Raw genomic sequence first — 13006 nt, 5'->3', positions numbered from 1 at the left:
TATATTAAAAGATTTATCTGACATGTATTCAGAAATTTATGAGACAGATTACTTAGAAATGAATTAAATTCCAACATAAGGAATAAGGTGAGATCAGCTTCCTTAGTTACAAATAATTCATATCAATATTTTTGAAAGTTGTGAGACATATTGGACATTTGTTGGGTCATTAATTCCATATTTATGGTGGGTTTTTTTATATAAGATTGTGCAGCTATAACATGGACATTTACCTGATGCCTTTTTGGAGATGAACTTGAGATAGTTTGATAATGTACAGCAAGTATCGACATCTGTGTCCACATTAGTTATATATTTCTCTATCAGAGGGATAAGGCCAGGAAAGTCTCCCTAAAAATAAAATCAGGCCTTCACCTCATAGTAGTAAGACACATGGAGATTCGACCTTGATATAGAATCACACCTAAAATAGATTTAAATCTAAGAACGCACCCTAAAAGAGAATCAGATCTGGGAGTGCATCCTAAAATAGAACCAGACCTAAGAATGAATCCTAAAATAGAATCAGAACTTGGAATGTACTTTAAAATAAAACTACACATGGGGATGCATCCTTAACTAGAATCAGAACTGGAAATGTACCATAAAATAGAATAAGCCTTAGGACTGCACCCTAAAATAGAATTACACATGGGAATGTACCCTTAATTTAGATTCAGACCTGTGAATACATCCTAAAATAGAATCAAACCTTAATTTTTTCTCTTAAAATAGGATTATCCTTTAGCATTTTACCTAGATAGATATAGGCAGTAAAATTACAGCAGTTAACTGATAAATTAATTTAATTCTTACTTTATCTTAAAATTAGTAATCCTTTTTCATTCAGTAATAACCTTAAAATTGTCAAAATAACCTAACATTGCTATTTAGTGGAAAGTTTGAAATGGATAAATCTACATGACATTGTATTTTAAACCAACTGAATTTTTGCAGCCGATTGATTTTTTTTGTTTTCTTGCAAAAAGACTTGCATTAATTTAATTTTGCAATTTATAATTATCTATGATTCTAGTTTTACCTGCAAACTACAAAATACACAAATTTCTATTGCATGCAATGATAAGTTGGTTTCCAGTAACAGTGAAGATTGAGTGTATACTCACATTGCCATTGATGATATCGTTGATGGACATCTGTTGGTATTCATCATCCATACAGTCACACTTCTGACGAGGACAGCCGCTAGCCATGCACTGAGCAATCTCTTCCGGGGAACACTCTGAAGGTACAATAATGATCATATCGAATACATGGGTATATGTAATAATGCAAACACATTTTGTTCCCAACAATTTTATTTTCATGTCTTTTCCAAGTCACCATATGTATTTACTCATTAGTAAAGTAAATTAAACATCCTATATATTTTACATTAATTTGATGACTTTTTCCCTTCTACACACTCCCAGAAACATTTTCGATTCTACAGACTTCCATAAAAATGTTCCATTCTACAGATTCCCAGAAACATTTTCCATTCTACAGACTCCCAGACTCATTTTCCATTCTACAGATTCCCAGAAACATTTTCCATTCTACAAACTCCCAGAAACATTTTCCATTCTACAGACTCCCAGAAACATTTTCCATTCTACAAACTTCCAGAAACATTTTCCATTCTACAGACTCCCAGAAACATTTTCCATTCTACAAACTTCCAGAAACATTTTCCATTCTACAAACTTCCAGAAACATTTTTCATTCTACAGACTTCCAGAAACATTTTCCATTCTACAGACTTCCAGAAACATTTTCCATTCTACAGACTCTCAGAAACATTTTCCATTCTACAAACTTCCAGAAACATTTTCCATTCTACAGACTCTCCAACATTTTCCATTCTACAGACTCCCAGAAACATTTTCCATTCTACAGACAAACATTTTCCATTCTACAAACTTCCAGAAATATTTTCAATTCTACAGACTCCCAGAAACATTTTCCATTTAACAGACTCCCAGAAACATTTTCCATTCTACAGACTCCCAGAAACATTTTCCATTCTACAGACTCCAAGACTCCAAGAAACATTTTCCATTCTACAGACTCCAAGAAACATTTTCCATTCTACACACTCCAAGAAACATTTTCCATTCTACAGACTTCCAACACAGACTCCCAGAAACATTTTCCATTCTACAGACTCCCAGACACATTTTCCATTCTACAGATTCCCAGAAACATTTTCCATTCTACAAACTCCCAGAAACATTTTCCATTCTACAGACTCCCAGAAACATTTTCCATTCTACAGACTTCCATAAAAATGTTCCATTCTACAGACTCCCAGAAACATTTTCCATTCTACAGACTCCCAGACACATTTTCCATTCTACAGATTCCCAGAAACATTTTCTATTCTACAAACTCCCATAAAAATGTTCCATTCTACAGACTCCCAGAAACATTTTCCATTCTACAGACTCCCAGACACATTTTCCGTTCTACAGATTCCCAGAAACATTTTCCATTCTACAAACTCCCAGAAACATTTTCAATTCTACAGACTCCCAGAAACATTTTCCATTCTACAAACTTCCAGAAAGATTGTCCATTCTACAGACTATCAGAAACATTGTCCATTCTACTGACTCCCAGAAACATTTTCCATTCTACAAACTCCCAGAAACATTTTCCATTCTACAGACTCCCAGATACATTTTCCATTCTACAAACTTCCAGAAACATTTTCCATTCTACAGACTCCCAGAAACATTTTCCATTCTACAAACTTCCAGAAACATTTTCCATTCTACAGGCTTCTAGAAACATTTTCCATTCTACAGACTCCAAGAAACATTTTCCATTCTACAGACTCCCAGAAACATTTTCCATTCTACAAACTTCCAGAAATATTTTCAATTCTACAGACTCCCAGAAACATTTTCCATTTAACAGACTCCCAGAAACATTTTCCATTCTACAGACTCCCAGAAACATTTTCCATTCTACAGACTTCCAGAAACCTTTTCCATTCTATGGGGTCCAAAAAACATTTTCCATTCAACAGACTCCCAGACACATTTTCTATTCTACAGATTCCCAGAAACATTTTCCATTCTACCGACTCCCAGAAACATTTTCCATTCTACACACTCCCAGAAACATTTCCATTCTCAGACTCCCAGAAATATTTTCCATTCTACAGACTCCCAGACACATTTTCCATTCTACAGATTCCCAGAAACATTTTCTATTCTACAAACTCCCATAAAAATGTTCCATTCTACAGACTCCCAGAAACATTTTCCATTCTACAGACTCCCAGACACATTTTCCATTCTACAGATTCCCAGAAACATTTTCCATTCTACAAACTCCCAGAAACATTTTCCATTCTACAGACTCCCAGAAACATTTTCCATTCTACAAACTTCCAGAAACATTGTCCATTCTACAGACTATCAGAAACATTGTCCATTCTACAGACTCCCAGAAACATTTTCCATTCTACAAACTCCCAGAAACATTTTCCATTCTACAGACTCCCAGATACATTTTCCATTCTACAAACTTCCAGAAACATTTTCCATCCTACAGACTCCCAGAAACATTTTCCATTCTACAAACTTGCAGAAACATTTTCCATTCTACAGGCTTCTAGAAACATTTTCCATTCTACAGACTCCAAGAAACATTTTCCATTCTACAGACTCCCAGAAACATTTTCCATTCTACAAACTTCCAGAAATATTTTCAATTCTACAGACTCCCAGAAACATTTTCCATTTAACAGACTCCCAGAAACATTTTCCATTCTACAGACTCCCAGAAACATTTTCCATTCTACAGACTTCCAGAAACCTTTTCCATTCTATGGGCTCCAAAAAACATTTTCCATTCAACAGACTCCCAGACACATTTTCTATTCTACAGACTCCCAGAAACATTTTCCATTCTACCGACTCCCAGAAACATTTTCCATTCTACAGACTCCAAGAAACATTTTTCATTCTACAGACTCCAAGAAACATTTTCCATTCTACAGACCTTCAGAAACATTTTCCATTCTACACACTCCAGGAAACATTTTCCATTTTACAGACTCCCAGGAACATTTTCCATTCTACAGACTCCAAGAAACATTTTCCATTCTACAGGCTCCCAGAAACATTTTCCATTCTAAACACTCCCAGAAACATTTTCCATTCTACACACTCCCAGGAACATTTTCCATTCTACACACTCCAAGAAACATTTTCCATTCTACACACTCCAAGAAACATTTTCCATTCTACAGACTTCCAGAAACATTTTCCATTCTACACACTCCAGAAACATTTTCCATTCTACACACTCCCAGAAACATTTTCCATTCTACAGACTTCCAGAAACATTTTCCATTCTACAGACTCCAAGACTCCAAGAAACATTTTCCATTCTACAGACTTCCAGAAACATTTTCCATTCTACAGACTCCAAGACTCCAAGAAACATTTTCCATTCTACAGACTCCAAGAAACATTTTCCATTCTACACACTCCAAGAAACATTTTCCATTCTACAGACTTCCAGAAACATTTTCCATTCTACACACTCCAGGAAACATTTTCCATTCTACAGACTTCCAGAAACATTTTCCATTCTACACACTCCCAGAAACATTTTCCATTCTACACACTCCCAGAAACATTTTCCATTCTACAGACTCCTAGAAACATTTTCCATTCTACAGACTCCAAGAAACATTTTCCATTTTACAGACTCCAAGAAACACAGATATTGATGACCATTAGAGTGTCTGTTAAATCTAAATTTAACACTGTATATGTTCTACTTTAATTTAATTCCTGGTTTTCTCTCCACCATTATTTAAAGATGCTCCACCGCCGACAAATGGGATTTTATCACTATCAAAAACAAGAGCAGACGATTTGGTATTTTTCTTCAGTTACAAAAGTTACTTACTTTACACCATTACCACCATTGGAAAATTTGAGCTTGTATTTTTTTTTTCTCCAAGTATAAAATATGAAAAATAATTAATTGCATCCCAAAAAAATTCTGTGGCACTATATCCTATATGGAATGAAATACTGATTGCGCATGCACCAAAGGCAAAACGAATTATTTTATACTATTTTCTGTGTTAATTAGACATATATATAAACGATTAAAGACCAATTATTGTTCAAATAATGAATATCATTTATGCTCCTAAATATTATACATTAATTTGATGAATTGTTCCCTTCTACACACTCCCAGAAACATTTTCGATTCTACAGACTTCCATAAACATTTTCCATTCTACAGATTCCCAGAAACATTTTCCATTCTACAGACTCCAAGAAACACAGATATTGATGACCATTAGAGTGTCTGTTAAATCTAAATTTAACACTGTATATGTTCTACTTTACTTTGATTACTGATTTTCTCTCCACTGTTGTTTAATTGATCAAGAAAACATTACTACAATGATAAGGTCTACTGTGGAAACACAAAAAATGTTTTATATTTTTTATGTGTGTTTCACAATTTAAAAAAATGTCTTATTTATATTTTTTATGTGTGTTTCACAATTTAAAAAAATGTCTTACTTGTAAAAAGTTCTTTTCTAAAGTGGAATTTTCCATCCAGTACTGCATCTCTCTGGTGCGCCGTCTTCATATTCTCATCTACCTGTTAAAACGAAAATATTAATCAACTAAATTTTCACTTTTGTGTTAAATGTGGAATTAGTAAACATTGATAAGGATAAATAATGCCTAACTGTGTTGTCAGTGCAGTATAACTTGTATAACCAGGCCCTTGTATAATTCGGATCCTTGTGTATTCAAGTATAACTGTATGAAATTTTCATTCTATAGTATAAAATAAAAAAAACCTGTATAATTCGGAAACCTGATAATACCGGCCAAATATACTTGTTCCAATAACATCCACTTTTGACAAGTTACACTTTATGTACAGTGAATATGCACGTGAGATAATCTAAAATAGAATACACCAAAGTAAATAAAAATTTGACTTCATAACTTATGATATTATTCATAATTAACTAAACTAAGCCCTGCCCCTCCTCCTGACTCACCTTTGAAATAGGTATCACTAAGTTGAGATTATAGGTCAGGATGACCCTGGTCAGCAGTACTATAAATACAACATAGGCAGCATTCTCAAAGTCAGACAGTTGTACCTGTAACACCAATAAATAGATTTATGTAGTTATCTCCCTTTAATGAACATCACTTATCGTCTTTTATACACAAGATATTTGTTTTACATGTAACATCAGTAAATAGTTGTTGTTATCTCCCTTTAACGATCATCACTTATTTCTATTTATACACAAGATATTTGTTTTACATGTAACATCAGTAAATAGTTGTAGTTATCTCCCTTTAATGAATATCACTTATCTTCTTTTATACACAAGATATTGAATATCACTTATCTTCTTTTATACACAAGATATTTGTTTTACATGAAACGTCAGTAAATAGTCGTAGTTATCTCCCTTTAATGAACATCCCTTATCTTTGTTTATACTCAAGATATTTGTTTTACATGTAACGTCAGTAAATATTTGTAGTTATCTCCCTTTAATGAACATCACTTATCTTCTTTTATACTCAAGATATAGTTGTAGTTATCTCCCTTTAATGAACATCACTTATCTCTTTTTACACAGCATATAGTATCTCCCTTTAATGAACATCACTTATCTCTCTTTACACAGCATAGACTATCTCCCTTTAATGAACATCACTTAATTATCTCTCATTACACAGCATAGAGTATCTCCCTTTAATAAACATCACTTATGTCTCTTTACACAGCATAGAGTATCTCCCTTTAATACATAATCACTTAATTATCTCTCATTACACAGCATAGAGTATCTCCCTTTAATGAACATCACTTGATTATCTCTCATTACACAGCATAGAGTATCTCCCTTTAATGAACATCACTTAATTATCTCTCATTACACAACATAGAGAATCTCCCTTTAATGAACATCACTTAATTATCTCTCTTTACACAGCATAGACTATCTCCCTTTAATGAACATCACTTAATTATCTCTCTTTAGACAGCTTAGACTATCACCCTTTAATGAACATCACTTAATTATCTCTCTTTACACAGCATAGACTATCTCCCTTTAATGAACATCACTTATCTCTCTTTACACAGCATAGACTATCTCCCTTTAATGAACATCACTTAATTATCTCTCTTTACACAGCATAGATTATCTCCCTTTAATGAACATCACTTATCTCTCTTTACACAGCATAGACTATCTCCCTTTAATGAACATCACTTATCTCTCTTTACACAGCATAGACTATCTCCCTTTAATGAACATCACTTATCTCTCTTTACACAGCTTAGACTATCTCCCTTTAATGAACATCACTTATCTCTCATTACACAACATAGACTATCTCCCTTTAATGAACATCCCTTATCTCTCATTACACAACATAGACTATCTCCCTTTAATGAACATCACTTAATTATCTCTCTTTGCACAGCTTAGACTATATCTTTTGTTACAGATTTCATATTTGTTTCAACAAGTTATCTCTATCTTCTCTATAAAGCAGCAATTACCTCCATATAAATGGTTTTTAGAGACATTTTGGTCTTAACATCATTTAATTATTACCTGCAATTGCTATATAATTGTCTCCCTTGTTTTGACTCTCTGGTTAATGAAGTAGTTTAGCTTACCTCCATTGGTCTGAACTCCACCCTCCATCCGATATCACTGTTAGGTGGTGGGGGCTTAAACCGCATCGTCTGCCAATTTGTTGATTGTATATTCTGTGAATTTAAATAGTAAACAGGTATATAATCATTAAATGTTTAAAAATTTTGTTTCATTTTTCAAATAAAATTTTCTTCTGTCAAACAATCCAATTTTATCATCCATTTATCCAATGCGTCTAAAGAAGTTTTAAAAACAACAAATAACCAAATGTGAACCCTACCGATGATTTCACTTTAATTTTTGGATTAATTTAATTATTTTAAACACATTGCATCTAAATGACTAAAGCAAGTATAAGATCATTAAGGCAAACCAAATAATGAGATGTAACCTAAATTAAAAGAGCGAACCCGAATAAAGGGTACAAACCCAATAAAAGGGAGCTAACCTCAAAGTGATCTGTGTCTGTACTGTCGTCCTGGTGAATCTTCTCACTGAACAAGGATATAGGATCTCGTATAAACAGGTGGGCTATGTGTCGTGCCAGTGGTCGGTCGATACCTGTAATTAACAAGTTAAAAGGTGAGCTATGTGTCGTGCCAGTGATCGGTCAATACCTGTAATTAACAATAAACAGGTGAACTATGTGTCGTGCCAGTGGTCGGTCGACACCTGTAATTAACAATAAACAGGTAAGCTATGTGTCATGCCAGTGGTCGGTCGACACTTGTAATAAACAAGTAAATATGTGAGCTATGTGTCGTGCCAGTGGTCACTCAACACCTGTAATAAACAAGTAAATATGTGAGATATGTGTCGTGCCAGTGGTCAGTCGATACCTGTAATTTAAAAGTTAACAGGTGAGATATGTGTTGTGCCAGTGGTCGGTCAATACCTGTAATTAACAAGTTAACAGGTGAGCTATGTGTCATGTCAGTGGTCAGTCAATACCTATAATTAACAAGTAAACAGGTGAGATATGTGTCGTGCCAGTGGTCGGTCGATACCTGTAATTAACAAGTAAACAGGTGAGATATGTGTCATGCCAGTGGTCGGTCAATACCTGTAATTAACAATAAACAGGTGAGATATGTGTCGTGCCAGTGGTCGGTCGATACCTGTAATTAACAAGTAAACAGGTGAGATATGTGTCATGCCAGTGGTCGGTCAATACCTGTAATTAACAATAAACAGGTGAGATATGTGTCATGCCAGTGGTCGGTCAATACCTGTAATTAACAATAAACAGGTGAGATATGTGTCGTGTCAGTGGTCATTCAATACCTGTAATTAACAAGTAAACAGGTGAGATATGTGTCATGCCAGTGGTCAGTAAATACCTGTAATTAACAATAAACAGGTGAGATATGTGTCGTGCCAGTGGTCGGTCGATACCTGTAATTAACAAGTAAACAGGTGAGATATGTGTCGTGCCGGTGGTCAGTCAATACCTGTAATTAACAATAAACAGGTGAGATATGTGTCATGCCAGTGGTCGGTCAATACCTGTAATTAACAATAAACAGGTGAGATATGTGTCATGCCAGTGGTCAGTCGATACCTGTAATTAACAAGTAAACAGGTGAGATATGTGTCATGCCAGTGGTCGGTCAATACTAGTAATTAACAATAAACAGGTGAGATATGTGTCGTGCCAGTGGTCGGTCGATACCTGTAATTAACAAGTAAACAGGTGAGATATGTGTCGTGTCAGTGGTTGGTCAATACCTGTAATTAACAAGTAAACAGGTGAGGTATGTGTCATGTCACTGGTCGGTCAATACCTATAATTAACGAGTAAACAGGTGAGATATGTGTCGTGCCAGTGGTCGGTCAATACCTATAATTAACGAGTAAACAGGTGAGCTATGTGTCGTGTCAGTGGTCGGTCAATACCTGTAATTAACAAGTAAACAGGTGAGATATGTGTCGTGTCAGTGGTCGGTCAATACCTATAATTAACAAGTAAATAGGTGAGATATGTGTCGTGCCAGTGGTCAGTCAATACCTGTAATTAACAAGTAAACAGGTGAGCTATGTGTTGTGTCAGTGGTCGGTCGACACCTATAATTAACAAGTAAACAGGTGAGCTATGTGTCGTGTCAGTGGTCGGTCGATACCTGTAATTAACAAGTAAACAGGTGAGCTATGTGTCGTGCCAGTGGTCAGTCGATACCTATAATTAACTAGTAAACACGTGAGATATGTGTCGTGCCAGTGGTCAGTCAATACCTATAATTAACAAGTAAACAGGTGAGCTATGTGTCGTGTCAGTGGTAGGTCAATACCTATAAATAACAAGTAAATAGGTGAGCTATGTGTCGTGTCAGTGGTCGGTTAATACCTATAATTAACAAGTAAACAGGTGAGCTATGTGTCGTGTCAGTGGTCGGTCAATACCTATAAATAACAAGTTAACAGGTGAGCTATGTGTCGTGCCAGTGGTCAGTCAATACCTGTAATTAACAAGTAAACAGGTGAGATATGTGTCGTGCCAGTGGTCAGTCAATACCTATAATTAACAAGTAAATAGGTGAGATATGTGTCGTGTCAGTGGTCAGTCAATACCTGTAATTAACAAGTAAACAGGTGAGATATGTGTCGTGCCAGTGGTCAGTCAATACCTGTAATTAACAAGTAAACAGGTGAGCTATGGGTCGTGTCAGTGGTCAGTCGATACCTATAATTAACAAGTAAACAGGTGAGCTATGTGTCGTGCCAGTGGTCGGTCGATACCTGTAATTAACAAGTAAACATGTGAGCTATGTGTCGTGCCAGTGGTCAGTCAATACCTATAATTAACAAGTAAACAGGTGAGCTATGTGTCGTGCCAGTGGTCGGTCAATACCTGTAATTAACAAGTAAACAGGTGAGCTATGTGTCGTGCCAGTGGTCAGTCAATACCTGTAATTAACAGGTAAACAGGTGAGCTATGTGTCGTGTCAGTGGTCAGTTGACACCTGTAATAAACAAGTAAACAGGTGAGCTATGTGTCATACCAGTGGTCAGTCAATACCTGTAATTAACAACAAAACAGGTGAGCTATATGTCGTGCCAGTGGTCAGTCAATACCTGTAATTAACAACAAAACAGGTGAGCTATGTGTCGTGCCAGTGGTCAGTCGATACCTGTAATTAACAAGTAAACAGGTGAGCTATATGTCGTGCCAGTGGTCGGTCGATACCTGTAATTAACAAGTAAATAGGTGAGCTATGTGTCGTGTCAGTGGTCAGTCAATACCTGTAATTAACAAGTAAACAGGTGAGCTATGTGTCGTGCCAGTGGTCAGTCGATAAATGTAATTAACAAGTAAATAGGTGAGCTATGTGTCGTGTCAGTGGTCGGTCAATACCTGTAATTAACAAGTAAATAGGTGAGCTATATGTCGTGCCAGAGGTCAGTTGATACCTGTAATTAACAAGTAAACAGGTGAGCTATGTGTCGTGTCAATGGTCGGTCAATACCTGTAATTAACAAGTAAACAGGTGAGCTATGTGTCGTGCCAGTGGTCGGTCAATACCTGTAATTAACAAGTAAATAGGTGAGCTATGTGTCGTGTCAGTGGTCGGTCAATACCTGTAATTAACAAGTAAACAGGTGAGCTATGTGTCGTGCCAGTGGTCAGTCGATACCTGTAACTAACAACAAAACAGGTGAGCTATATGTCGTGCCAGTGGTCAGTCAATACCTGTAATTAACAAGAAAACAGGTGAGCTATGTGTCGTGCCAGTGGTCAGTCAACACCTGTAATTAACAAGTAAACAGGTGAGCTATGTGTCATGCCAGTGGTCGGTCAATACTTGTAATTAACAAGTAAACAAGTGAGCTATGTGTCGTGTCAGTGGTTGGTCGATACCTGTAATGAACAAGTAAACAGGTGAGATATGTGTCGTGCCAGTGGTCGGTCAATACCTGTAATTAACAAGTAAACAGGTGAGCTATGTGTCGTGCCGGTGGTCAGTCGATACCTGTAATTAACAAGTAAATAGGTGAGATATGTGTCATGCCAGTGGTCAGTCAATACCTGTAATTAACAAGTAAACAGGTGAGATATGTGTCGTGCCAGTGGTCGGTCAATACCTGTAATTAACAAGTAAACAGGTGAGATATGTGTCGTGCCAGTGGTCGGTCAATACCTGTAATTAACAAGTAAACAGGTGAGATATGTGTCGTGCCAGTGGTCGGTCAATACCTATAATTAACAAGTAAACAGGTGAGATATGTGTCGTGTCAGTGGTCAGTCAATACCTGTAATTAACAAGTAAACAGGTGAGATATGTGTCGTGCCAGTGGTCAGTCAATACCTGTAATTAACAAGTAAACAGGTGAGATATGTGTCGTGCCAGTGGTCAGTCAATACCTGTAATTAACAAGTAAACAGGTGAGATATGTGTCGTGCCAGTGGTCGGTCAATACCTGTAATTAACAAGTAAACAGGTGAGATATGTGTCGTGCCAGTGGTCGGTCAATACCTGTAATTAACAAGTAAATAGGTGAGATATGTGTCGTGCCAGTGGTCGGTCAATACCTGTAATTAACAAGTAAACAGGTGAGCTATGTGTCGTGCCAGTGGTCGGTCAATACCTGTAATTAACAAGTAAATAGGTGAGCTATGTGTCGTGTCAGTGGTCGGTCAATACCTGTAATTAACAAGTAAACAGGTGAGCTATGTGTCGTGCCAGTGGTCAGTCGATACCTGTAACTAACAACAAAACAGGTGAGCTATATGTCGTGCCAGTGGTCAGTCAATACCTGTAATTAACAAGAAAACAGGTGAGCTATGTGTCGTGCCAGTGGTCAGTCAACACCTGTAATTAACAAGTAAACAGGTGAGCTATGTGTCATGCCAGTGGTCGGTCAATACTTGTAATTAACAAGTAAACAAGTGAGCTATGTGTCGTGTCAGTGGTTGGTCGATACCTGTAATGAACAAGTAAACAGGTGAGATATGTGTCGTGCCAGTGGTCGGTCAATACCTGTAATTAACAAGTAAACAGGTGAGCTATGTGTCGTGCCGGTGGTCAGTCGATACCTGTAATTAACAAGTAAACAGGTGAGATATGTGTCATGCCAGTGGTCAGTCAATACCTGTAATTAACAAGTAAACAGGTGAGATATGTGTCGTGCCAGTGGTCGGTCAATACCTGTAATTAACAAGTAAACAGGTGAGATATGTGTCGTGCCAGTGGTCGGTCAATACCTATAATTAACAAGTAAACAGGTGAGATATGTGTCGTGCCAGTGGTCGGTCAATACCTATAATTAACAAGTAAACAGGTGAGATATGTGTCGTGTCAGTGGTCAGTCAATACC

At 36.5% G+C, this 13006-nt stretch overlaps 1 protein-coding gene across 1 annotated transcript in view; it reads right to left on the bottom strand.

The window, feature by feature from the left end:
* Nucleotides 1–13006, bottom strand: part of LOC138309702 (glutamate--cysteine ligase catalytic subunit-like) — a 40836-nt gene that overhangs the window by 2848 nt on the left and 24982 nt on the right. The window contains exons 10-15 of the mRNA XM_069250920.1: nucleotides 8142–8254; nucleotides 7714–7806; nucleotides 6062–6166; nucleotides 5568–5649; nucleotides 1128–1243; nucleotides 234–351 (exon numbers count right to left, since the gene is read on the bottom strand). Of these exons, the coding sequence (XP_069107021.1) occupies nucleotides 234–351; nucleotides 1128–1243; nucleotides 5568–5649; nucleotides 6062–6166; nucleotides 7714–7806; nucleotides 8142–8254 (627 nt within the window). The remainder of the gene's footprint in view (nucleotides 1–233; nucleotides 352–1127; nucleotides 1244–5567; nucleotides 5650–6061; nucleotides 6167–7713; nucleotides 7807–8141; nucleotides 8255–13006) is intronic.

The sequence above is a fragment of the Argopecten irradians genome, chromosome 15 (genome assembly GCF_041381155.1).
Source record: "Argopecten irradians isolate NY chromosome 15, Ai_NY, whole genome shotgun sequence".
Taxonomy (NCBI): domain Eukaryota; kingdom Metazoa; phylum Mollusca; class Bivalvia; order Pectinida; family Pectinidae; genus Argopecten; species Argopecten irradians.
Note: the sequence above shows the minus strand (reverse complement) of the source record. Positions and strands in the feature narration are given on the sequence as shown.